The sequence below is a fragment of the Thalassophryne amazonica genome, chromosome 6 (genome assembly GCF_902500255.1).
Source record: "Thalassophryne amazonica chromosome 6, fThaAma1.1, whole genome shotgun sequence".
NCBI lineage: Eukaryota > Metazoa > Chordata > Actinopteri > Batrachoidiformes > Batrachoididae > Thalassophryne > Thalassophryne amazonica.
In genome coordinates, this window is record NC_047108.1 from 99,294,702 (window position 1) to 99,321,442 (window position 26,741).

Sequence of the window (26,741 nt, forward strand, 5' to 3'; positions counted from 1 at the left end):
TGGTTGTTAATCTTTTAATACCAGAGAAGGGTCAACTTTGAAGTGAACATCATTTTATAAACAACTGACCACTTCATTTCACATAAGGGTTATTGCCATACATTAGGTAGTTTCGAAAGTAAAATAAATCTGAAAAGTATTCACAGTGGTTCACTTCTTCCCCATTTTATGTCACAGCCTTATCCCAAAATGGATGAAATTCATCTTTCCCCCTCCAAACACATAATATCCCACAATGACAATGTGACAAAAGTTTGAGATTTTTGCAAAGTTATTTAAAAACACACACACACACACACACACACACACACACACACACACACACACACACACACACACACACACACACACACACACACACACACACACACACACACAACTAAAAAATCACATGTACAAAGGTATTCACAGCATTTGCCGTAAAGCTCAAAACAGAGCTCCTTGGTGCATCCTGCTTCCACTGATCAACCTTGAGATGTTTCTACAGCTCAATTGGAGTCCTGTTACGGAGGAATCCAGGCACCATCCCTACTGTCGAGTGCTTTTCCTTGTTTTTACTGCGCCCCACGCTCTGGGACACTGTAACATTTCCCACTTCTTGTTTATTGAGTTTTGCTTTTGATGCCACCAGGTAAAAAACCTTAAAACACACATACATACATCATTGTAAGTATAATATACCATGAACCATTACCAAAATAATTAGCTTAAATTAATTTAACAGTGTATACATTATGAACCAATCAATTAATCAATTTCATTTAATTAAATAATTTCCTAAAATGCATATGGGAAAATTGCCAACACCAAATCATTGTCCTCATTATCATTACTGATTGATACAGCCACATGATTGGATAAATTACCCATTGCACGTTGCCCAATAAATAATCAGCGCTTGTATTATCAAACTGTAAAGTAACAATCAAGAATCATAATTTAAAATCGTAAACCCACAGCCAACCAGCTTACAGCTTCAATATACGTGAATTAAATGGATATTCACGCCCACACCATATACACAAAGAGTGCCCCTTTTACCCGCATCGTATTTACAAATCATCCTGGTCAAACTACACACAAACAATGCCCCACAGTGCCCATAGTCTCTTCACAAGCGCGAGTAGTGACATGAGGCAGAGATAAAGACACCCAACAGTGTGATCGCATTAATACACAAAAGTCTTACCGGCTGCCTTTCACAGTTGTTGAAGTCAGTCGGAACAAGCGTAGCCTAAGACTCGCCCCGCAATAGTAACAACCGGTATGAATAAAGTCCGCCACTATAAAGTGCCCGGGTGCACGCGCTAACCGGCCAACAGTTCCGCCCTGAGCAGCGCAAACGGCAAACAGCTGATCAGCACGATACCTCCCACTCGAGCTTCATGCGCACATGCACCCAAGTTGTATTGTCCGCATTGAAGGTCGCACATGTCAGAATTATATTCCTTGTTCCTCAATAGGCAGCAGAACAACCAACCGCCTCACATCCCTGTGAAGCACGGCACCACTGCACCTCGCCTTCAGATCTTCCCCTGGATGTCCGGGCTGCGAGGAGGGAGGGCACTGGCCAGGAGCGACGAGCACATCCACATCTCTCATGACACCTTTACGATCCGGGTTGACAGCAACGACCCTTCCCAGACAAAACTGACCACGCAGAGCATTCTGGTCACAGAGCCAGACGACATCCCGGACAGCAACATTCTTCTCGAGTGTGTGCCACTTGCTTCTGATAAAGAGATTTGGACCAGCAAGTTGACACCAGGACCTCCAGAAGCTTTTGATTTGGGTTTGGATCTCTTGAAGGCGTTTAAACGGATAGCCCTCAAAATCAAAGGTCTTGAAGTCTCCGTCCTGAGATGCCCGACCCAGCAGGAGGAGGTCCGGCATCACGTACTGGATCCGATCTTCTTGACTCTGGATTCTTGCATCAATTGGACGCTCATTCGCCAGGTTAGCCGCCATCTGAAGCGCTGTGAGGAATTTGTTGAAAGTGAGATTGACTGCCTTGTTAAGATTTTGAAGAGCCTGCTTCACAATCCGCACTGCAGCTTCCGCAGCTCCATTTCGATGGGGAGAATCAGTGGGTAGTACTTTCCAGGCCCAGCTTGTGCCATTTCTCGCAGCATACTCCTCCAAGCCAGCAGTGTCTTGAGCCTGAAGGAATGCATAGAGATCTTCCAGGACTGGTTTGGCCCCAATGAAGTTGGTCCCAGGATCTGACCAAACCTTCTGGGGATGACCTCTTAAGGCAGCAAACATTTGGTAGGCCAGAAGAGTTCAACATGGAGTGCTCTACTTGCGAGGCAGCTAAAGACAACACCCCAGACTTTGGTAGTCACCCTTTTTTTGACATCGTCCTTCACCAGGTACGGTCCAAACATACCCACTGTGATGAACTGAAAGGGGGCAGCAGGTCTTGTCCGTTCGAAAGGTAGGTCACTCATTACTTGCTTACATACTTTTGCTCTTGCCTTTCAACAGACAATGCATTGGTTGATAACTTTTTGGGGAACTCTTCTACCGTAAACAACCCAAGCCTTGCTCCTCATCCTTAGCAGTGTTCCAGCAGCTCCTTCATGCCCTTCTTGATGACTTTGTTGGGCCAAGAGAACACCAAGCCAAGACTCAGCTGGTAACAATGGGACACTGATTTTGTCTTCTTTGAAGTGTTGAATTCTGCCACCACAAATCAATAGCCCACTTGCTTCATCCTTGTACACAACAAGTCTGTCCATGGTGGTGTTGGAGAAGTTCTTGCCTTCTTGAGCTGCCAGGCACAGATCTCGGAATGCATCACCGCACTCCTGGGGTGTACAAACTCCAGCCAGCTGGACTGCCTCCCACATTAATCCTCTGGCCCTTCCTCAAAGAAAGATTTTTGCTGACCTTCATATTAAAGCAACAGTTTTCAGCAGCTTCCTCAAATTGCTGAACTTTTTAACATCCAGCAGTTCTTTTAACATTGTCCCTGCTGGAGGCCTGTGTAGATCTAATTCAGGCTTGCTTGAGATCTTGTCAAACTTTTTGGCTCGAACCCTGGTCAGTGAAGCAACAAAAGCCTTCTTTTGGAGTTTAATAGCATTATTTCTTGCAGCTACAGCGACGTCCTTTGCGGACTTCAGGGGCCACTCCCATTCTGGAAGACAGAGAAATCCCGGCCCAGCCTGCCACTGGGACCCTTGGTCCAAATCTTTGGGTCCAGCTCATGTCGGCAATGTTCAAAGGCCCCGGGACCCACCACCAGTCATGGACATTGGTGTTGCTTTGAATTTCTCCAATTCGGTTGGCAAAAATGTTTGATAACCATAGCTCTCTCACTGGATTGCCCCAAGGACTGCCTGGCTGTCCACTAGATGGTACCACTTCTCCACATTAATCTTACAGCTCTTCAGGAAGTATTTCTTCAGACAAGAAGCACAGACAGCCCCACAGACCTCTGCTTTAACAGCATCTCCCTTAACGGTGTCAGCTTGGCTTTTGATTCAACCAACCGAACAACCACATTTTCTTGGCATCTCCATCTCAGATACAACACTGCGCCATAAGAGTGCTCACTGCAGTCAGAGAAGGTAATGCCCCAAGGCTCGGCAATTGGGTCAGAAGGTGTCAGTGCCCTTGGGAATCTGAACTTGCCAAGCTCGGCATAATCCTCCAGCAGGCACATGGCGTCTTCTCGTAGTGAGTCAGACAGAGGAGTGTTCCATGTGCTCTCAACTTGGCTGCCCTTTTCCTTCACTTCCTGGAAGGCTCTCCTTATGAGGATAGCTCCCTTCTGCTTGACAGGAGTCACAAGTCCAAGAGGGTCATACAGCCCAGACACTTGACTAAGGAGCTCCCTTCGAGTGAGCGGATTTGGAGCCTGCAGCTTCACTTCCTCTTTTGACAGATCTGTGCCCAGCCTCATCTTTCTCCGCTTCTTTGAGAAGTTTACAGCAACCATTAGGTGGAACTCATCCACACCTGGGGTATAGCCCATTCCCAGCACCTTCTTGTCTTCCTCAGTGAGCTGATTTGGGAGGACAAAAACAGCAAAAGTGACTCGCTTTTGCTGCTTCGGGTCTTCCCTCCCTCTTTGACCGGAGTACACCCAAGGTTTGAGCTGAAACCCACCTGCCTCAAGGATTTGCCCAGCATTAACCGTCAACTGCTTGAGTTGTTCTAGGTTGTTATGGGAGGTGAGTATATCATCAATGTAAGAGTCTTCCTCCAGTATGCAGTGCTCTTCCTTGAGGTGGGCAAACTCTGGCAGGCTTGCAGTCTCTCGCATTGCTACCTGTGCGATACAGCCGGCAGGTTTATCGCCGATGTTAACTCTTGTAATGGCGTATTCCTCAATGTCCTCAGCCTCAGAGTTTCTCCAGAGAAATCGATGGAGGTGCACCTCTCTGTCCTCCAGCCAAATCGAGTTATACATCTTCCTAATGTCACCCAGTGCAGCATACACGCCTTGCCGGAACCGAAGTAGGACAGCACAAATGTTATTCAGCACATCAGGACCTTTAATGAGGAGGTCATTGAGGCTCTGGCCCCTAAATTTTTGACTGCTGTTCCAAACAAGACGGACAGGGGTGGTGACTGAATGGGGGTTTGGAGCAATGAGGCACCAAATACGTACCATACGCCCAGCTTTTTCCCATCTCCTCTGAGAGCTTGATGGCAGCCTTCCGCTCAAGTATATCATGGACTTGCGCCTTGTAGGCCACCTTCCACTCAGGCTCCTTGCCCAGTTGCCGCTCTGTCCTCAAGAACGTAGCCTTCACAGCCCTTTTGTTGTTCGGCAACGTTGAAGGGTCCTCCGTCCAGGGGTACCTTGCATGCCAATGAGGCTTGTCACTGTGGTGGTCCCCAGCTACATATGTCAGGCCACTCTTCACCTGCTCAAGCTCTCGCTCCTCCAACAGAGTCATCTCCTTTCCGCCGGGCTGACACTTCCCACAACGACACCCACCACATCGGGGCTCGCAGGCGGCACCAGTGCTGTCCCACTTCCACCAGCTTATAAAGTCTTGGCTGGTGCTTGAGGTAATAGCCAGGGTGCCCTGAGGTAGCCTCTTTTCACACTTGTGGGTGAGCTCTGCGTACTTCTCCGCAGCAGTCCGCATGGAGCGGGCAAAGTGGGTTCGTGAGGCATGGGCTGTGATGTCGACTTCCTCCATGAGGTCGGGATGAGAGCCTGCAACAGCTTTACCCAAAGGGCCATCCCACAAGACAAGGTCTCCTACTGAGCGCACCTTTTGTGGAACGAGCTGGCCCTCCTTGTGGCTAGTGAGTAACTGAATTTGTGTGGGACGAACAAGTTCTGTCAAGGGGATGTCTGGAAAGATGTTCTGCAATCTCTTGGTGGAGACATGATGGTGAATCTCTGCAATGCTGTCAAGGCCATAGCAAACAAGTTGGTGAGATCTCAAGGTGCCCTCTGAGGTACTGACTCTGATTTTCAGCAGATATCTCTTTGTTTCCACCGTAATCTGCATGCCACCAACTCCGTGAATTACAAGAGTGACATCTTCGCTCCTCAGCTTCAGTTCACTTGCAGCTTTATGAGTAATATAGTTGGTGTCCGATGCAAGGTCTATCAAGGTCCCAATTTTCTGCCCGGCATTAGCAGTGACCTCCAGAATCATCATGATAACTGGAACTCTTGAAGACTGTCATCACACATCAACTGATCACCAAGCACAGAATTGAGTGTCCTTGCAGCGATGTTGCAGAAGACGTTGCGACATTGTTTGGCTAATTCTGGGGGAAACTGCATCAGAAACTCCTCTTGCTCTTCGGTGCACCTTCTCCCACTGTGACCTGCTGAATTCGACTTTGGTCTGGGCTTTAGCATGCCTCTCTGAGAGCTTGAAGCATTAGGACATAAAAGGTAGTGGTGCTCCTTCACTCCCTTGCCCTTACAGCTTTCGTCTTTACAGTAGAATGACACTTTGCATTCCTCCTCCTCGTGGACTTCAAGACAGTTGATACATGCCCCAGACTTCCGGATTGCTTCCTTCTTTTGCAGTTGACAGTTTTCTACTGTGCAGCATGGTGGTGCTGGGAGACAAGTCAGTATTGAGGAAAAGATGAATACAGCAATGTACAGAGACGTCCTGGAGGAACACCTGCTCCAGAGTGCTCTTGACCTCAGACTAGGGTGGGGGTTCATCTTTCAGCAGGGCAATGACCGCACACAGCCAAGATACCAAAGGAGTGGCTTCAGGACAACTCTGTGAATGTCCTTGAGTGGCCCAGCCAGAGTCCAGACCCGAATCAGATTGAACATCTCTGGACAGATCTGAAAATGGCTGTGCACCGACACTCCCCATCCAACCTGATGGAGCCTAAGAGGTGCTGCAAGGAGGAATGGACAAAACTGCCCAAAGATAGGTGTGCCAAGCTTGTGGCATCACATTCAAGAAGACTTGAGCCTTTAATTGCTGCTTAAGGTACATCAACAATGTACTGAGCAAAGAGCGTGAATACTTACTGCATGTGAATGTGATTTCTTAGTTTTGGGTTTGTTTGTTTTTTATAAATTTGCAAACATTAAAAAAAAAGTTTTTTATGTTGTCCTTATGGGGAGGGGTGAGTACAATTTTGAAGGAAATAATGAATTTACTCTATTGTGGAATAAGGCTGTAATATAAAATGTGGAAAAAGTGAAGTGCTGTGAATACCTTCCAGATGTACTGTCACTGTGAGATTAAAAAGTAACATTTTTATCTCTGATGATGAAACAAAAAAAAAATGTTTTTGAGGACCACCAACACCAGTACAGCTCTGTACTGTATAGCATAAGGAATGACATAACATATGGAATTACATAAGGTGCTGGAAATTAAGGCAATTTAGGGGGAAAAAATTTACATTTTTCAAAGCAGGATTTCAATTTAAAAGCAAATAATTGTTATGCTGAAGTAAGAGTGGACAAAACTGCTTTGCTTGTGTCAGTCTGGTGGGTGCATTGCAATTGAGACTTGGATCTGCAGCTGCTACAGCAAAATCTTATGTTGGCATTTCTGCTATAAAAAATATTAACTTTGAAATGTGTTAGCAAAAATCAACAGTTAAACCTTGTTTTGGGGGGGGGGTTGTTTTGTTTGTGGTCCTGATAGAATTGTATTTGGACTACTAAGTAACATCCTACATCGGTACAGGATTTCACTTAGTTTGCTCCCAATACTGTGTTCTTTAGAGTTCATGTGTTGCACTGTGAGGCTCCGGAAGCTGCTGAATATCACAGTTTTGAATCAGACTGAAGTAGAATATTACAATCTCCTCATAGTTCTTTTTGGAAATCCTTTCATTAATCCCATGGAACCTAAAAACAATAATAATAAACCATTATCATAATCATCAATTCCATATAGAAAACATGAAACCATATAATTCCACTTTGCTATACTTTGTAAATAATTGGTTTTAGTTTACTAAAATACAATAATGAACTATATAAAATTTGTTTTCCCAGATAAAATCCTTCTTAATGTTTGAACAGGGTACCTAAACCAGAAAAATGATGACATAAAGGAGAAAGATCTAGTTTGATTAAAGTCTGTCTTCCAGTTTATCTGTTAATGTGCCAGATAAGCAATTGATTCTAATAAATGTAGGAGGCTTTTGTGAGTCCCTAATTCATCAGTGCGAGGCATGAACACTTTCAATACTTACCTTTGAAGATCACCTGGTTTAAACCAGGTAGGGCTGAAGCGATAAATATTTTTGGTCAGTTCTTTGAAGTGTCGACTGTCTGTGTTCCCAACACACAAGCCTACAGATTGAAAATGTCAAAATATTTCAGTCTGTTTTTAAATAAATAAATAAAATTCTGTGCTACTGTCAATCTGGTTTCTACCTGGAGCAACTGTGAGTCCTGGAAATATGTCTAATATGGTTTTTTTAATGATCTGGAAACCAAAGGACATGTCATCATAGGAGCTGACAGGCAGAGGGTCGAATCCATGAAGGAGTTCTATCTTCACACGCTGATCCGCAATCGTGGATCGGATAAGATCCATGACCTAAACAAAACAGTATACATCGTATTCAAACCACAATATTCAGATACAAGATACTGAGTCAAATTCATGATTCTACCTCTTGTAATGACTGTGCTGAATGTATTCGGAGATTTACACAAGCCTCTGCAGCAGGGGGGATGACATTCACCTGCAAAAAGCCCCGTTATATTTCCTCTATTAAGGAATTAGATTCTCATTTCTGGGATTCATTCTTCTCGACTACTTCTTAACTGTACCTTAACTCCAGCATTAAACATGGTTACGGCTACAGTTGTCCTTACTAGAGCATTTGTAGTAGGACTCCTTTCCAAAAACCTGTAATATAAAAAGTAAACATGTAAACCAAATTCCTCAGTTCCAGAGAAGAAAACATGTTGTATCAACATCTGAATACAAGTACCTGCCAATGACTGGAGAAAAGAGCCACAGATTCGACATTACTAATTTCAGTGGGAGCTGGAACTGAAGACAACAATAATGGAAACACAGCAAAGAATAATTAACCTATTATCCCGATTATCAGTAAACTAGCGGGTTCCCCTTTCTTACCTTATGGGCCAGATGTTCAAATGTTCCACGTTCAGGGCCTTGACCAAATAATCTTGGCATTGGGTTCTCCTCTAGTCTAAGAAAAAAGAAAACAAACAATTTCAAGTATCTGGTATAACAAATACAGCTATCAGCAAACAGAACAACAAATTCAATCACAGACTACAGACCCTTTTTTGTTATCTCCAATCACCCCCCATACCAGAGGCTTAATTAGTGAAACATCTATGGACCCGAACCTTTGACCACAAAATTCAGCACAATTCAGGTAATTTCTGCAGTACCAAATCACAAGTCACCTCAAATCATTATACAGTAAGGTCTCAACCTTAAATCCTACATGAGCAAGCACACTGGCCACAGTGGTAAGGAAATATGAGGTGGGAAGAAAATCCATAGTATTTCTTGCTTGTGTTTTGTCAATAACTATTTTACAGAATAGTTTTATTTTCTCTGGGCCCCTCCCCAATTGGACCGGGAGTGACATGTTTAGCCGCATGTTCTCCTTGAATTGCTGGCTGTCTGAGTGGTGTCCAAAAAATGAGGTGGGCTTCATAGAAAATTGGCAAAGCTTCTGGGGAAAACCTGGTCTTGTTAGGAGAGACGGCATCCATCCCACTTTGGATGGAGCAGCTCTCATTTCTAGAAATCTGGCCAATTTTCTTAAATCCTCCAAACCGTGACTATCCAGGGTTGGGACCAGGAAGCAGAGTTGTAGTCTTACACACCTCTCTGCAGCTTCTCTCCCCCTGCCATCCCCTCATTACCCCATCCCCGTAGAGACGGTGCCTGCTCCCAGACCACCAATAACCAGCAAAGATCTATTTAAGCATAAAAATTCAAAAAGAAAAATAATATAGCACCTTCAACTGCACCACAGACTAAAACAGTTAAATGTGGTCTATTAAACATTAGATCTCTCTCTTCTAAGTCCCTGTTAGTAAATGATATATTAATTGATCAACATATTGATTTATTCTGCCTTACAGAAACCTGGTTACAGCAGGATGAATATGTTAGTTTAAATGAGTCAACATCCCCGAGTCACACTAACTGCCAGAATGCTCGTAGCACAGGCCGAGGCAGAGGATTAGCAGCAATCTTCCACTCCAGCTTATTAATTAATCAAAAACCCAGACAGAGCTTTAATTCATTTGAAAGCTTGTCTCTTAGTCTTGTCCATCCAAATTGGAAGTCCCAAAAACAAGTTTTATTTGTTATCTATCGTCCACCTGGTCGTTACTGTGAGTTTCTCTGTGAATTTTCGGACCTTTTGTCTGACTTAGTGCTTAGCTCAGATAATTATAGTGGGCGATTTTAACAACCACACAGATGCTGAGAATGACAGCCTCAACACTGCATTTAATCTATTGTTAGACTCGAGTGGCTTTGCTCAAAATGTAAATGAGTCCACCCACCACTTTAATCATACCTTAGATCTTGTTCTGACTTATGGTATGGAAATTGAAGACTTAACAGTATTCCCTGAAAACCCCCTTCTGTCTGATCATTTCTTAATAACATTTACATTTACTCTGATGGACTACCCAGCAGTGGGGAATAAGTTTCATTACAGTAGAAGTCTTTCAGAAAGTGCTGTAACTAGGTTTAAGGATATGATTCCTTCTTTATGTTCTCCAATGCCATATACCAACACAGGGCAGAGTAGCTGCCTAAACTCTGTGAGTGTGATAGAGATAGATAGATTGATAGATTGATAGATAGATTGATAGTCTGAGAGAGATAGATTATCTCGCCAATAGGTTTATATCCTCATTGAGGACAACTTTGGATGCTGTAACTCCTCTGAAAGAGAGAGCCTTAAATCAGAAGTGCCTGACTCCGTGGTATAACTCACAAACTCGCAGCTTAAAGCAGATAACCCGTAAGTTGGAGAGGAAATGGCGTCTCACTAATTTAGAAGATCTTCACTTAGCCTGGAAAAAGAGTCTGTTGCTCTATAAAAAAGCCCTCCATAAAGCTAGGACATCTTACTACTCATCACTAATTCAAGAAAATAAGAACAACCCCAGGTTTCTTTTTAGCACTGTAGCCAGGCTGACAAAGAGTCAGAGCTCTATTGAGCCAAGTATTCCTTTAACTTTAACTAGTAATGACTTCATGACTTTCTTTGCTAATAAAATTTTAACTATTGGAGAAAAAATTACTCATAACCATCCCAAAGACATATCGTTCTCTTTGGCTGCTTTCAGTGATGCCGGTATTTGGTTAGACTCTTTCTCTCCGATTGTTCTGTCTGAGTTATTTTCATTAGTTACTTCCTCCAAACCATCAACATGTCTATTAGACCCCATTCCTACCAGGCTGCTCAAGGAAGCCCTACCATTAATTAATGCTTCGATCTTAAATATGATCAATCTGTCTTTATTAGTTGGCTATGTACCACAGGCTTTTAAGGTGGCAGTAATTAAACCATTACTTAAAAAGCCATCACTTGACCCAGCTATCTTAGCTAATTATAGGCCAATCTCCAACCTTCCTTTTCTCTCAAAAATTCTTGAAAGAGTAGTTGTAAAACAGCTAACTGATCATCTGCAGAGGAATGGTCTATTTGAAGAGTTTCAGTCAGGTTTCAGAATTCATCATAGTACAGAAGCAGCATTAGTGAAGGTTACAAATGATCTTCTTATGGCCTCAGACAGTGGACTCATCTCTGTGATTGTTCTGTTAGACCTCAGTGCTGCTTTTGATACTGTTGACCATAAAATTTTATTACAGAGATTAGAGCATGCCATAGGTATTAAAGGCACTGCGCTGCAGTGGTTTGAATCATATTTATCTAATAGATTACAATTTATTCATGTAAATGGGGAATCTTCTTCACAGACTAAGGTTAATTATGTAGTTCCACAAGGTTCTGTGCTAGGACCAATTTTATTCACTTTATACATGCTTCCATTAGGCAGTATTATTAGACAGCATTGCTTAAATTTTCATTGTTACGCAGATGATACCCAGCTTTATCTATCCATGAAGCCAGAGGACACACACCAATTAGCTAAACTGCAGGACTGTCTTACAGACATAGACATGGATGACCTCTAATTTCCTGCTTTTAAACTCAGATAAAACTGAAGTTATTGTACTTGGCCCCACAAATCTTAGAAACATGGTGTCTAACCAGATCCTTACTCTGGATGGCATTACCCTGACCTCTAGTAATACTGTGAGAAATCTTGGAGTCATTTTTGATCAGGATATGTCATTCAATGCGCATATTAAACAAATATGTAGGACTGCTTTTTTGCATTTGCGCAATATCTCTAAAATTAGAGAGGTCTTGTCTCAGAGTGATGCTGAAAAACTAATTCATGCATTTATTTCCTCTAGGCTGGACTATTGTAATTCATTATTATCAGGTTGTCCTAAAAGTTCCCTGAAAAGCCTTCAGTTAATTCAAAATGCTGTACTAACAGTGACTAGAAGGAGAGAGCATATCTCATCCATATTGGCCTCTCTTCATTGGCTTCCTGTTAATTCTAGAATAGAATTTAAAATTCTTCTTCTTACTTATAAGGTTTTGAATAATCAGGTCCCATCTTATCTTAGGGACCTCATAGTACCATATCACCCCAATAGAGCACTTTGCTCTCAGACTGCAGGCTTACTTGTAGTTCCTAGGGTTTGTAAGAGTAGAATGGGAGGCAGAGCCTTCAGCTTTCAGGCTCCTCTCCTCTGGAACCAGCTCCCAATTCGGATCAGGGAGACAGACACCCTCTCTACTTTTAAGATTAGGCTTAAAACTTTCCTTTTTGCTAAAGCTTATAGTTAGGGCTGGATCGGGTGACCCTGAACCATCCCTTAGTTATGCTGCTATAGACTTAGACTGCTGGGGGGTTCCCATGATGCACTGAGTGTTTCTTTCTCTTTTTGCTCTGTATGCACCACTCTGCATTTAATCATTAGTGATTGATCTCTGCTCCCCTCCACAGCATGTCTTTTTCCTGGTTCTCTCCCTCAGCCCCAACCAGTCCCAGCAGAAGACTGCCCCTCCCTGAGCCTGGTTCTGCTGGAGGTTTCTTCCTGTTAAAAGGGAGTTTTTCCTTCCCACTGTCGCCAAGTGCTTGCTCACAGGGGGTCGTTTTGACCGTTGGGGTTTTTCCGTAATTATTGTATGGCCTTGCCTTACAATGTGGAGCGCCTTGGGGCAGCTGTTTGTTGTGATTTGGCGCTATATAAATAAAAGTGATTTGATTTGATTTTGATTTGATTTGACAGAAAGAAACTGCAAGCAGACCAGAAGTTATAACTATTCTCTCAAGACAGGAGGCCAGCCATGAAAGTGAAGCAAGGAAAAAAAAATGCACCCGACATATTTTGTGGCAAGTAGGTGGCACTGGGGGAGTGTATTATTTGGCGAAAAATTAGCAAGAACAGTAGGATAAGCCACAAAATAACGTTTTCAAAAAATTCAAAATGGCATGAAAGTTTTCAGACGGAAATGGGTGTGACTTATGCAGTTAGAAGTAGATGGACCAAATGATTCTTGATTCTATAACTGACAGTTTGTACGTTATTAGCCAAAAGGCAAAATTGATTATTCTAGCACCACCATGAGGTTGATCACTGCAGCCAACTTTGAAGAAAGAGTGGGCCACAGACATATCCCAATGTTATTATGCTCGAAGCAAACAGCTTGACACAGTATGGAACTTTCAAAGTAGAAGTGTCGCTGCAAGAGGTTTTGATGCATCGCTTCACCCTGCAAAAAATTTTGCAACTCCCCAAATAAAGTTTTGTTACATCACACATGTATTAGCGATGTGTCACACTGATTTGAATTCAGGGCACGATTGATCAAACTTTCGTAGTGCTTATAAACGGGAACAATCCCTCTATACTTTGTGGGTTTTTTGAGGAGAGTTTTTGCATGCATTAATACTATAGTTTCATCGACTGACAACCACAGAGAGAAAGAGATTTAGGTCAGATTAGCATTAAATTAGATAAACTATCATACATTTATACACTCACATTGCCACATAAATATTCAGACACTATACATACTGATTTACATACTTGCATACACATACATACTTACACATATTACTAACACGTATGGAGAAAGATTAATAAGTTAGTGGATAACTGTAAAGTGAGTGTGAGAACATTAGGAAGTGTGTGATAGTCTATAGAGAGTTTTTGAGAGTGTCAGGAAAGGAGAGTGTTAGATATGTTTGTGAGTTTAATTATTGTTTTCTTTATTTGTTTTGGTATTAAAGTAGTTATTTTATTTAGGATTGTATCCTTAGTTTTATATATTTTTCTCTGTTCTCTTTTGGAATGTGCCTCTGCTGGAATGTGCATGTCGAACTGGATTTAACCAGTTTTATCAATTAGTACAAAGAGATTCAGATTACATTATGAATCATACATGCCCCGTTATTGCGCGGGTCAGTGACAGGGTGTGGGACCTCCCTCGAATGCCCACGGGGACCAATAAGGAAAGGATTTTAGGAAATAAGGTCCACCTGTGTCACGCCTATCTAAGAGCAGATCTTGTCTGTGAGAGAACTGTTAAAGATTTTGTATATATGTTATCACTGTTAAACATTTGTACCTTTGTCTTCTTTCTCATGAAAACGGTGTTGTGCTGTTTTGCACCTAACCCTGAGAATGTACGTGTTATTCAACCTTGTTTTAGCATGCTGGGGTCAATCTGAACTGGGAATGAAGAGCTGGATGTACTTATTATTATTATACAACTTTGTTTTGTAGCCGCTAACGACTGGGAGTCAAGCATGATGGGGTCAGGCTGAACTGGGAGTAAAAGAACTGGAGGTTGTTTTGACTGTTGTGATGTGATGCTTAGTGTGAAGAACAGGACACTCCAGGCAGATGCAGAACAGCTGATAACTGCAACAGACGAACGGGATGTGCTGACCTTTGACGATAAGAGTAAAAGAAAGAAACTGTTTTTCCTTACAGCTGCACTTATTGACGTATGTGTTTATGTTACGGGAAGAAACTTGTCTTGCGTCCCCCCCCCCCCCCCCCCTTAGGACAAGTTTTTTTTATGTGGTGAGGGCTTTGTTAAGGATTTTATATATATATATATATATATATATGTTATCACTGTTAAACATTTGTACCTTTTGTCTTCTTTCTGATGAGAACGGTGTTGTGCTGTTTGCACTTAAACCCGAGAATGTACGTGTTATTCAACCTTGTTTTAGCATGCTGGGGTCAATCTGAACTGGGAATGAGAAGCTGGATGTACTTATTATTATTCTGATTGTGATGTGATGCTTAGTGTTCCAGGCAGATGCAGAACAGCTGATAACTGCGAACGAGATGTGCTGACCTTCGACGATAAGAGAAAAAGAAAGAAACTGTTTTGCTTACAGCTGCACTTATTGACGTGTGTGTTTATGTTACGGGAAGAAACTTGTCTTGCGTCATTCCCCCACCCTTAGGACAAGTTTTTGTTTATGTGATGAGGGATTCACTAATAAAAAGAGCGAAGCGCAGGCCAGACTTTAGTGTAGCTTTGGTGTATAGCCTGACTGCACTCCGCGCGTAAAATTTGACTTTCTGTCTCACTGGTGGTTCTTGACTCTGTTTGTCTTATCAAGGTTTTAAGAATGTTTGGAGGAGAAAATACCCAACATTGACTGGGGGCTCGTCCGGGATCTCAACAATACCGGAGGTGTCCAGCGGAGGTCGTCAAGTCCAGACGTAAATCCTTGGCCAAGGTCCGATCGATTGATCGTGTCTGCAATTGTCGACCACCGTTGGCATCGTCTGGTTGACGAGATTTTCCCGAAGAAGACAGACAGGAAGTCGAGTCAGTGAGTAAAATTTCTTTGTAAACAGTACTGAGTGAGTGGTGATCAGATCACATAAACAGTTAAATTCCGCAAGCGATGATACAGAATCGTCTGTTAATGCAAAGCAGTTAAACTCTGTAAGGAGGGTGCGGACTCCTCTGTTTATATACGCGTACCGGTAGGGGATAAAGTGATCACATAAAACAGTTAAACTCCGTAAGCGATGGCGTGGAATCGTCTGTTAATGCAAAGCAGTTAAACTCCGCGAGGAGGGCGGACTCCTCTACGGTTGCGAGGGACGCCCGTAGTTAAATTCCGGAAGGAGGGTACGGACTCCTCTGTTTTAATACGTAAAGGAAATCCCGGGTAGAAATACGTGCACTGTAAAAAAGCAGTTAAATTTGGCAGGGACGGCGGAGTCCCCTAATGCAGGACATTAGTTAAATTTCACGGGAGGGCGAGCTCCCCTGGCATAAGAATACGTGTACGATTATTAAAAGTGTTTCTATGTGTAAATAGTGTTTTGTGTAAGTGTAAATAACTGTGTGAAAGTGTAATACTTTGGACAACGTTAGTGACAACCGTGCGTGTGGAAGCAGCAGGCAAGTGATTCCGCTTCCTACGGGGAGGTGAAAGGAATCAACCACACGACGGCAAATTAATTGTCACGTGTCATTTGTGCTGAGAATTATGACCATTTTTAAAGTGTGTTTTAGTGTCAGAAGCAGAGCCAGGAGCCAGTAGTGATGTGGGGCCTGCTACCATCAGTATGGAAGGAACAGGTCAGCTGTTGTAACAGAGTGTGTGAACAAGCAAGCATTAGTTCCAATATAACCACTTTCTATGTCCAAATGATAGCAGAGACCATTAGATTTTTATCATTAAAAGTAAGACAGTAAATATACAAAGCCCACAATTAAAAGGGAATATGATGAAAGTAATATGAAATAACCCTGCATATTTTGCCATTGAAAATATCTTATATGGTTACGTCAAAATGGGTTTTTCATAGCAAATGTACTGAAGCATTACAGATTACGATTTTTTTTTTATTGTGATACAGTTGCAGGCCAGTCTAGGGAAACTGAAGGAAGTGTGAAAGGGAGAGCAGAGTCTCCTCAGGGACTGATTACAGAGGCAGCAGCTCAGCAGCAGAACCCTGAACCAGATGTTAGGAATGAGTCTGTTGATAGTTCTGATTACTTTGCTCCCCTTCAGTCCCAGGATATGCATACATTTTGGAATACTGTTTATAGAATACTGTGAATAACAAACTTACAGAGCACAGTGCAATAATTATTTTATTCTTTATTCATAGGGATAAGATATCGGTGAACACTAATTTGCTTGATAATTCGTACTGCTCAAAAAGACATTCTGATGGTATAAAGAATAGTTTTGGAGATTTTCTCTTTAACTCATGTTCTCATATTTGTGAACTCTAAGTTGTGAATGTTGGAGATGTGCACTCAAGTGCAAGTTAAAACTCCACCAGGCAAAGCAAAAGCCATACATCAACAACATCCAGAAACGCCGTCGCCTTCTCTGGGCCTGAGTTCATTTGAAATGGACAGACGCAAAGTAGAAAAGTGTGCTGTGGTCTGATGAGTCCACATTTCAAATTGTTTTTGGAGACCATGGATGTCGTGTCCTCCGGACAAAAGAGTTAAAAGACCATCCAAATTGTTACCAGCGCAAAGTTCAAAAGTCAGCATCTATGATGGTATGGGGGTGTGTTAGTGCCCATGGCATGGACAACTTACACATCTGTAATGGTATGGGGGTGTGTTAGTGCTCATGGCATGGACAACTTACACATCTGTAATGCTATGGGGGTGTGTTAATGCCCATGGCATTGGCAATTTCACAATCTACATTGTGATGCAGCCCTTACTTGCACTGAATTAATTTAACCAGGTTAGTCCCATTGAGATGAAAATCTCTTTTACAACAAAGACTTGGACAATTCTAAAGCAATCCACCTAATCTGCATGTCTTTGGATGTGGGAGGAAGCCAGAGCACCTGGAGGGAACCCATGCAAACACAGGAAGAACATTTAAGCTCCACACAGAAAGGCCACAGGTGGGAATCGATCCCATGACCTTCTAGCAGTGAGGCAACAGACTAATCCGCCATGTTACCCTACCTCTCCACAGGAGAAGACCCTTTAGAATACTGGCACTCCAGGGTAGCTGTTTATCCAACGCTTTACAAACTGGCCAAAATCTATCTTCATATCCCAGAAACGTTGGTGCCATGTGAAAGGGTCTTCTCCAAAACTGGAGAGAGAGTAACAAAGAGGAACAGACACAAACCTAGCATTACTGAAATTATCTTGTTTTTAAATAAAAAACTTTGAACCCCCCCCCCCCCCCCCCCCCCAAATCCCCTCATTTTGTACAATTATTGTCATACCAGTTGCACAAGCATTTCCTAATTTATATCTCTATTACATACAGTATTTTATGATGGCACATCACATTATAACAAGTATATTATTAATGTCTTTAAATGAAAATATAGTCAAAAATTCAACATGCAGATAGAATCTTTATTACTAAACATACATAACAGCACCTTGCTGTTTCATGACACCTTGCTCTTAATTGTTCCATGCAAAGGCTATGCTGAAGACTGGTCAGCAGGTGTCGCCATATTTAATTGTATCAAATGCTTCGACACACTGAGCCACTTCAAAAAAACTGCCTCATATTGATTCAGTGGTTCACAAAGCTTCAGTTTCTCCATCACTAATATCCACTCAACCATTTTCTGAACTCAGTTATATCAGTTAAGGGGAATATTGGGGATTGACAAAGCAATGATGTTGTTCTCACCTTTTGATGGCTGCAGCCAAGATACCAATGCTGGTCTCGCTTGGAGGCATAGACGAGTGGCACGGTTCTGTAGATACACTCAGCTTTACTGTGGCTTGGCCCTTTTCACTGACCCCAATGCTAAAAAAAATAAAATAAAATAAAACAAAACACTGAATATATAACAAATGTTGATCCATTTTTTTTTATATAATTTCAGATGAGATAGGTGCTTGCTAATCATTTGCAAGCTTTGACAAATTGTTGACTTATTAACAAGCAAAGCTTACAACTCAAAAAGTCTTACAGAGCAGCAGGTCCATCAAGACCATTGATGATTCCATCCAGTATAGCTTGGCCTTCGTCCAGGACAAACAACAGTTGAACGCCACGCTGTTTTAACATTTGAACTATGTTCAGTGCCCCACTGATGCCAAAGACCTTTCAGAAAAACAATTAAAGACAGACATCCCACGTTATTCATGTACTCTGACATCACAACATCATTTGTCTTGGATACACTGAATGTACAGTAGTGTTCAGAATAATAGTAGCGCTAAGTGACTAAAAAGATTAATCCAGGTTTTGAGTATATTTCTTATGGTTGCATGGGAAACAAGGTACCAGTAGATTCAGTAGATTCTCACAAATCCAACAAGACCAAGAATTCATGATATGCACACTCTTAAAGCTATGAAATTGGGCTATTATTTAAAAAAAAAAAAAGTAGAAAAGGGGGTGTTCACAATAATAGTAGTGTGGCATTCGGTCAGTGAGTTCATCAATTTTGTGAAACAAACAGGTGTGAATCAGGTGTCCCCTATTTAAGGATGAAGCCAGCACCTGTTGAACATGCTTTTCTCTTTGAAAGCCTGAGGAAAATGAGACGTTCAAGACATTGTCTTGAACGTCCCATTTTCACAGCAATAAAACTGAATTCCTACTCATCGGTACCAAATCCACCCTTAACAAAATCCAACCATTCTCCATTTTTATTAACGGCATCCCCATTTCCCCCTCCCCTCAGGTAAAGAGTCTGGGTGTTATCCTCGACAGCTCCCTCTCCTTCACTGCACATATAAACAACATTGTCCGTTCCGCTTACTTCCACCTCCGAAACATTCACCATCTTCGTCCCTCCCTCAGTTTTCATTCCACCGCTGTCCTCGTCCACAGACTTGTCACCTCCCGTCTGGATTATTGCAACTCCCTCCTGTTTGGTCTCCCCCATAAAACTATTCATAAACTTCAACTGGTTCAGAATTCTGCCGCCCGTATCATCACACACACACATTTCACAAATCACATCACTCCGGTTCTTCAGCAGCTCCATTGGCTCCCCATCTCGTACCGTATTCACTACAAACTCCTGCTCTTTACATTCAAAGCCATTTACAATCTTGCCCCCCTGTACTTGACTGATCTCATCCACATCCACTCACTTGCCCGTTCCCTCCGCTCCGCTTCTTCCCTCCAGCTTTCCGTCCCCCCCGCCCGTCTTGTCACTGTAGGGAGCAGGGCATTCACTTGCTCTGCCCCCCAGCTCTGGAATACTCTCCCCCCCAGACCTCCGTAATACTACCTCACTCACTGATTTCAAATCCAAACTCAAAACTCATCTGTTCAGACAAGCTTACTCACTCCAATCATAACTGCTTTGTTCTGTTTAATTTTAACTTTAATTGTTTTAAACTTTGTATTAATGTTATTTTATATTCTTATTGCTGTGTTGTATTTGTTGTAAGGCGACCTTGAGTGTCCAGAAAGGCGCCTAACAAATAAAATGTATTATTATTATTATTATTATTATTATTATTATTGTTGTTCAGAAGAACAGTGTAGTTTAATTAAAAAGTTGATTGGAGAGGGGAAAACTTATACGCAGGTGCAAAAAATTATAGGCTGTTCATCTACAATGATCTCCAATGCTTTAAAATGGACAAAAAAACCAGAGACACGTGGAAGAAAATGGAAAACCACCATCAAAATGGATAGAAGAATAACCAGAATGGCAAAGGCTCACCCATTGATCAGCTCCAGGATGATCAAAGACAGTCTGGAGTTACCTGTAAGTGCTGTGACAGTTAGAAGACACCTGTGTGAAGCTAATTTATTTGCAAGAATCCAAATCCAAAATTTTGGTTCCAAACCAACAAAATTAATGCCTCGCAGATGTGAAGAAATCATGAAAAACTGTGGTTATACAACTAAATACTAGTTTAGTGATTCACAAGACTGCTAAAAAAGCAGTTTGAACATAATAGTTTTGAGTTTGTAGCGTCAACAGCAGATGCTACTATTATTGTGAACACCCCCTTTTCTACTTTTTTTTACTAATAGCCCAATTTCATAGCCTTAAGAGTGTGCATATCATGAATGCTTGGTCTTGTTGGATTTGTGAGAATCTACTGAATCTACTGGTACCTTGTTTCCCATGTAACAATAAGAAATATACTCAAAACCTGGATTAATCTTTTTTTGTCACATAGCACTACTATTATTCTGAACACTACTGTATTATATTAAAGATAATAGTACTTCTTCATCATGACCAAGGCCAATGTAAAATCCTCTCCGTGGTGCGTATCCTTGTATCAGTAAGTACTCTACAGCTTGGAGAATTCCCTGGAAGACAATAAAGGGGTATTTTATCTTATTTGTTTAAAACAGAACACAACCTAGTTTTCAGTTTCATCACATCAGTTTTAAATTTAAAAGCATTTATAGTAATGTGTATTAACCAAATCAATTTTACTTTTTTGTAAAGAACTAACCCATTACCCGCCCCAGAGCGGGTTTGATTCAGAGACTGAAATGAAAACTTTATCTTCACCAACAAAGCTATCACCTCCCACCTATCCCGGTATTCCAGAGAACTGTTAAAGCACAACTAAAGCTGCCTCAAGAAGAGACAGTTGCTATTACTACTACTAGTACTACTACCATGCTACAGCTACTTACAAAAATTAAGAGGCAAAATGTTCAAAGGAAAAGAAGACAATAGAAAAGTATGACACCAACCTTTTAACACACTTGCTGATGATGATGTAGCATAGAAGTGTCTCTCCTTTTAACTACTTCTACTACTAAAGTGCTCAACAGCCTATGTCACTCCAGGTATGTCAAAGTATATGTGTGCCAAGTTTAGGTGTTTGGACAGGAGGTAGACATATACGCGCATACACATACAGTTGTTTCAGTATATGGATGGTTTAACGCTTTTGAACATTTGCCTATTTCATGGAATACTGATATTTACTAACACGTACAGTCAACCAAGCATGTAATGTATTTAGAGCCTGTTTCAAACAAAGTACTACTAATACTCTTACCATTACGCTCTGCTTGTCATCGATGGTCCCTCTGCCATAGATGAAGCCATCAACCTCTTTGGCAGAAAATGGTGGCGCGTCCCAGCCGTCAGACTCTGAGCCAGGTACCACATCAATGTGGGCCAGCAACATGTAGGGTGCCAGGTTAGGCTGTGATCCTTGCACCCAAAATAGGTGGCTATAGTTTGATACCACTTCATGATGAACCAACTTTGAAGAAAAAATTGTAGGGAAAGCTAAGACAGGAAAAAAAAAAGTGGAGAAAAAAGAAAACAATGGCTTTAACAAACAGTTCCACAAATGTGACACTAAATATTTCTGACAGAAAGTCAGAAATGACTGGGTTCACTCGAAAGCAACACAAAGTGGTAGTGTGCTATGCTGTTCTTCACATGTAGCAACAAAAACAAAAACTATACCAAGATGTGAGAAAACATGAATTTTGCTTTAAGAAGAAATGCCATTTTAAAATTAAATTACAAAAACTCAAAACCCAGTAAAAGAAGGTCTTGTAGCCCTGCTACTCCTTGAGATGTTTCAGTCCTGCCAGATCGTGTGGTTTCCCACCCACTGGGGTGTCTTTTGATGATATTGAACAGGGAATAGCTGAACTGGGTATGCAGATGAAATTTTGCCCATTCAGACAATGTAATGTAAAGAATATCACACTGCATTATTTTTAGTCAAAGTCACAGTTTGAGAAGGGAAATTTAAAAATGCTCAAAAAATGAGTAATATTTGACATATCTCAGCAAATGAGGTATTGTTTTGTATGTTTTTGGGTTTGGGAAGTTAATTTATGGGGTCATTTGTTTGATCCAAAGTCAAGGTCAATGTCTCATTTTCCTATGTTTTCATCTATTTCAAACATTTCGCCACATCTCACAGTCAAGGACGTGTCTAAATATCATTGTATAATTAATATTTGAAGAGATACTATCATTAGCTTTAGAACAATACCACATATGACCTAATTTAAGCAGTATGCCATCTCCAAAGGACATGAAATATAGATTAATAAGAATTCTCTTCAAAGACAGTTATTCCCTAAGTGTCACATTAAAGGCATATATCTGTGTTGTTGGAAGGATGATCTTAATATCATTCAAACATACAGCCATAACACAAGTTGTAGACCATTTGTATCCTATATCATAATTACCTAACTTTGAAAGTCAAGTTAAAGAGCATTTCAAGGTCAAACTTGCGTTGTCATCTTACAAAAAGTAAAACATTTTCTCTAGCTTACTGCAACACAGTTACAAGTAGATTGGTATGATGTAGAATATTGAACTAAATAAATAATGGTTTCAATTATTTCAAAGTGTTACATTTGTACCACATTATTCCTCATCAAGACAGGTACATAGTTTCAATTCAACCAATTCACTATACCAGCCCACAAAGACATACAGTTACAATTTCACAGCTTTTAAATGGTACTGAATGCATCTGTTATTCTAGACAGTGGTGGACAAATGATATCTTGCACTATATTAAAGCACCTGAAATACGATACTGATGTATGATTCACCTTAATGTGTCTAAGTGACCTTGACCTTCAAAGTTGTATAACTGCTGCATATTAGATAAAAGGTTTAATACTTATGGTGTGATTCCTTCTTTGTTGTATTTGTAAAGGTTTAGCAGAATCATGTGCATGTGATAATTTGGTAATTGTTTACCTGGAACAGAATTCTTGTTAGTTTACATTTGTTTAATTTTCAAGTAGGGATACTGTTTAAATCAGGCCATATATGGTATCATTGTAAAGCTTATAAAATATATCTCTGATCATTTAACAAAAATCAGGTATTTGGACATTCACCTGACTGGGAGGGGTAGTTTAATATGGAAAATAGGTAAAAATATGGAAAAATTAGACAATGACCTTGACATTCTTCAGTGACCTTGACCTTGAATCACACAAACAACCCCATAAATAAACATCCCAAAACATACAAAATGATACCTCATTTGCTGAGATATGTCAAATATGACTCACTTTAATTTTTCAGTTTCCCTACTCCTCCAGAATTTTACCCTGAGAGGGCAATATATGAATTTTGAAAAGTTTGAACAACTGAAATATACAGAAAAGTTCCACCAAATGGACAATGAATCTTTGATATCTGGATGATGGTTGATGATGCCCCAAAGCCAGTTTTTCAAACCACGTGCTTCTAGATGGGCAATGTTGCGTCAAAGTTGAGCATTTTTACTATATATTTTAATGTAAAAGGATTTGGCTGTTTTGACATCAAATGTTGAATTGATCGAAACTCAAGTAAAATTTTGCCAGATGGAAAAACAAACTTTACCATACCTAATCAATATATTTGAAGGGTAACTGGTGAAAATTTGATCAAAATCGGATAAACAGCGCAATTACAAAAGGGTCCTCGTAGGACTTTTTCCTACTCGGCCCCTAATAAATAATAATAAATAATAATAATAATAATAATAATAAACAGCGCAATTACAATAGGGTCCTTTTTTTCAAATCATTTATTTTCATTCATATTTCTTTTTTTCACCTTCAGATCTTTTTTTCCACTTTCAGATCTTATTTTTTCAGTCTCAAACTTTTGGCCCTGTTCTGGCGTGGGAGAGCGTGGCTTCAATTGAGAGGGGTGTGGAATTGTGAGTGACAGGAGAGCAATCAGTCCTCACATGATGTTGCTTTCAGGAAACATGGGTATTTTGATAGATAATGACAACACTTTCTCTCCACTGTATTGTCTTAATACCTGTAAATAAAGTGATGCTAAAGATGTCTATTACAAGTAATTCTAGATCACTCTTGGTCATTTTTGATGTTTAAAAACTGGAAAATATGCAAGATTGTAAAGTTTAACACCTATACATAAAAAACTGATTTGTGTCCCAAATGCACACAAGACCATGAATGCAGCGCAGCATCGCCGCATGAAAATGAGGCAGGTTGCTCATTTTACAGGCTGCAGTGGAATGTTACGAGCTTTCTATGTGACACACAGAGAGACCAGGCTCAGCATATCTGAAGGAAGCTTTAATATGGCCACAACCAAGCAGACTGCCTGGAAACCCAAATCCAAACCCGCCTAAAACAGCGCTCCGGCTACCGGCGGTGTGAAGGGGCCTCGCCGTTACAGGCCCGGCACTGTGGCACTCCGCCGCTACCGAAAACCACCGAGCTGCTGATCCACAAGCTGCCCTTCCAGCACCTGGTGAGAGAAATCGCTCAGGACTTCAAGACTGACCTCTGCTTGCAGAGCTCTGCTGCGATACTCTGCAGGAGGCCGGCGAGGCTGACCTGGTCGGCAGCTTGCGGATCAGCAGCTCAGTGGATTTCTGGTACCGGCGGATCTCTCTCAGCGCCACGGTGCCACGCCTGTAACGTTGGGGCTTCTTCACACCGCCGGTAGCTGGAACGCTCTTCTGGGCGGCTTTGGATTTGGATTTACGGGCGGTCAACTTTGTTACATCATCATTAAATTCACTATCCGGTACAACATACGGATCCACTGAACCAACTGTTACACATCGATCACAATAAACAGCTTTATCTCGAGGTTTTAAAGCCTCATAATAAGCTTTCATTGTCTATTTTCTTTCACGCGCCAGCTGCGTGGTAATCCATGATGGAGACAGCAGCAGAGTCATTATCTATCAAAGTACCCACGTTTCCTGAAAGCAACATCATGCGAGGACTGATTGCTCTCCTGTCACCACTAAACTATACACTATGTAGTGTATAGTTCAGTGCCTGTCACTCACAATTCCACGCCCCTCTCAATCGAAGCCACGCCCTCCCATGCCAGAACGGGGCCAAAAGTTTGAAACTGAAAAAATAAGATATGAAAGTGGAAAAAAAGATCTGAAGGTGAAAAAAAGAAATATGAATGAAAATAAATTATTTGATCAAAAAAATTACAGAGTTGAATCAAAAATTTATTTAAACTGAAAAATATATATCTTACACTTATATAGTAGAGAAGCTGAATCTTCGACTGGACTGGGTTGCTTGACGCGAGGACGTTTCACTTCAAATCGCAGAAGCTTCCTCAGCTGACATTCTTGCTCTGGTAGTCTGACTTCTGTCTTGACTCTTGTAGAGAAGAAATAAAATGAGGACGCGCATGCATCTTCTCCACAAGAGTCAAGACAGAAGTTAGACTACCAGAGCAAGAATTTTAGCTGATGAAGCTTCTGCGATTTGAAGCGAAACGTCCTCGCGTCAAGAAACCCAGTCCAGTCGAAGATTCAACTTCTCTACTATGGAAACCACCTGGACACCCTTACCAAAAAATAGTACTGATAAGTATAGAAAAAGTAAACTGGAAGTATACTTGAAACATACTTGCATGTACTACTTTTTGGTAAGGGCAACTGAGAGCCTACACAGAAACACTTACACTTATTTTTATTTTGATAATGCATTTTAAATGATTATACAATTCAAGAACAAAACTTTAATTTTCAGTATCAAAATTTATTTTTTCAATCTTTTTTATTTTCAGATTAGGAAACTTTAATTTTCAGTGTCAAATTTATTTTTTCAATCTTTTAATTTTCAGATTACAAAACTTTTGGCCTTGATTTAGCTCCATACGAATAGCCACTTCCTATAAATTCAGTTCGAAAAACAGCTGTTCAGTTACCTTTTCGGATAAGTTTGTTAAATTCCAGTAGCGCTGTGGTGTTGATGTCTGACTCTGTGAACGACACGGTGGGGATCCGGAGAGCTTCTGCACAGAAAATTTGCGAAAAACAACACAAATGTCTGCTTTTGCTTTCTGACATTCTCCTCTCTCCTGCTATAAGGAGAAACACCGAAATTTACCTTTAAAATTGTCCAAAAGTTCCTCTCTCTGATGGTGGTTTATGACAAGCGAAATATTGCTCGTCTTTTCCCAGTGTGCAAGTTGAAGTCCGACATTAACGTCGAGCGATAATGTTCTGATAGAGACTACGGTAAATAACACCACGGCCGCAATTAATAAAGTACTGGCGAAAATTTTTAAAAACTTTATTATTTTAAGCTTTGATCCAGAGTCTGCCATTATACCGCAAACAGCAACCTTTTCTTGTTGTTGTTGTTGTTGTTGTTCTTCTTCTTCTTCGGCGTTTAATGGCAGCCGGCATCCTTATTGTTGCATTGCTGCCACCTTCTGCCTCAGCCCGTTACAGCAGCACTAAATTCTCTCGATGAGTCGAGTGTCTTTCACGTATTTAACCCTACACATGTCTAAAATGCT

The 26,741-nt window shown here is 41.1% G+C and overlaps 1 protein-coding gene across 2 annotated transcripts; it reads right to left on the bottom strand.

Annotated features, from left to right (window-relative positions):
- On the bottom strand, positions 1-26,713 carry LOC117512737 (N-fatty-acyl-amino acid synthase/hydrolase PM20D1.2-like). Of its 2 annotated transcripts, none has more exons than XM_034172922.1 (13): positions 26,327-26,713; positions 26,145-26,231; positions 21,502-21,737; positions 20,708-20,794; positions 18,477-18,610; positions 18,191-18,310; positions 8,562-8,637; positions 8,413-8,474; positions 8,249-8,327; positions 8,089-8,160; positions 7,847-8,012; positions 7,663-7,762; positions 1-640 (listed from the first exon to the last, which is right to left on the bottom strand). In XM_034172922.1, exons 1-13 carry the CDS (start codon positions 26,544-26,546, stop codon positions 529-531), a joined length of 1,551 nt encoding a protein of 516 aa, XP_034028813.1. In that variant the 5' UTR covers positions 26,547-26,713; the 3' UTR covers positions 1-528. The 2 variants fall into 2 exon arrangements, with proteins under 2 accessions (XP_034028813.1, XP_034028812.1); XM_034172921.1 differs by lacking the exon at positions 1-640 and adding an exon at positions 7,079-7,312.
- Between the last annotated feature and the right edge of the window lie 28 nt (positions 26,714-26,741).

Excerpts from the sequence above, each read along its gene's own strand:
- LOC117512737 (XM_034172921.1), bottom strand. The coding sequence starts at position 26,546 with ATGGCAGACTCTGGATCAAAGCTTAAAATAATAAAGTTTTTAAAAATT. Across the intron at positions 18,311-18,476 it reads CTTGATGGACCTGCTGCTCT|CATTGGGGTCAGTGAAAAGG; the intron begins GTAAGACTTTTT and ends TATTTTTTTTAG. Across the intron at positions 8,638-18,190 it reads TTGGCTGCAGCCATCAAAAG|ACTAGAGGAGAACCCAATGC; the intron begins GTGAGAACAACA and ends CTTTTTTCTTAG.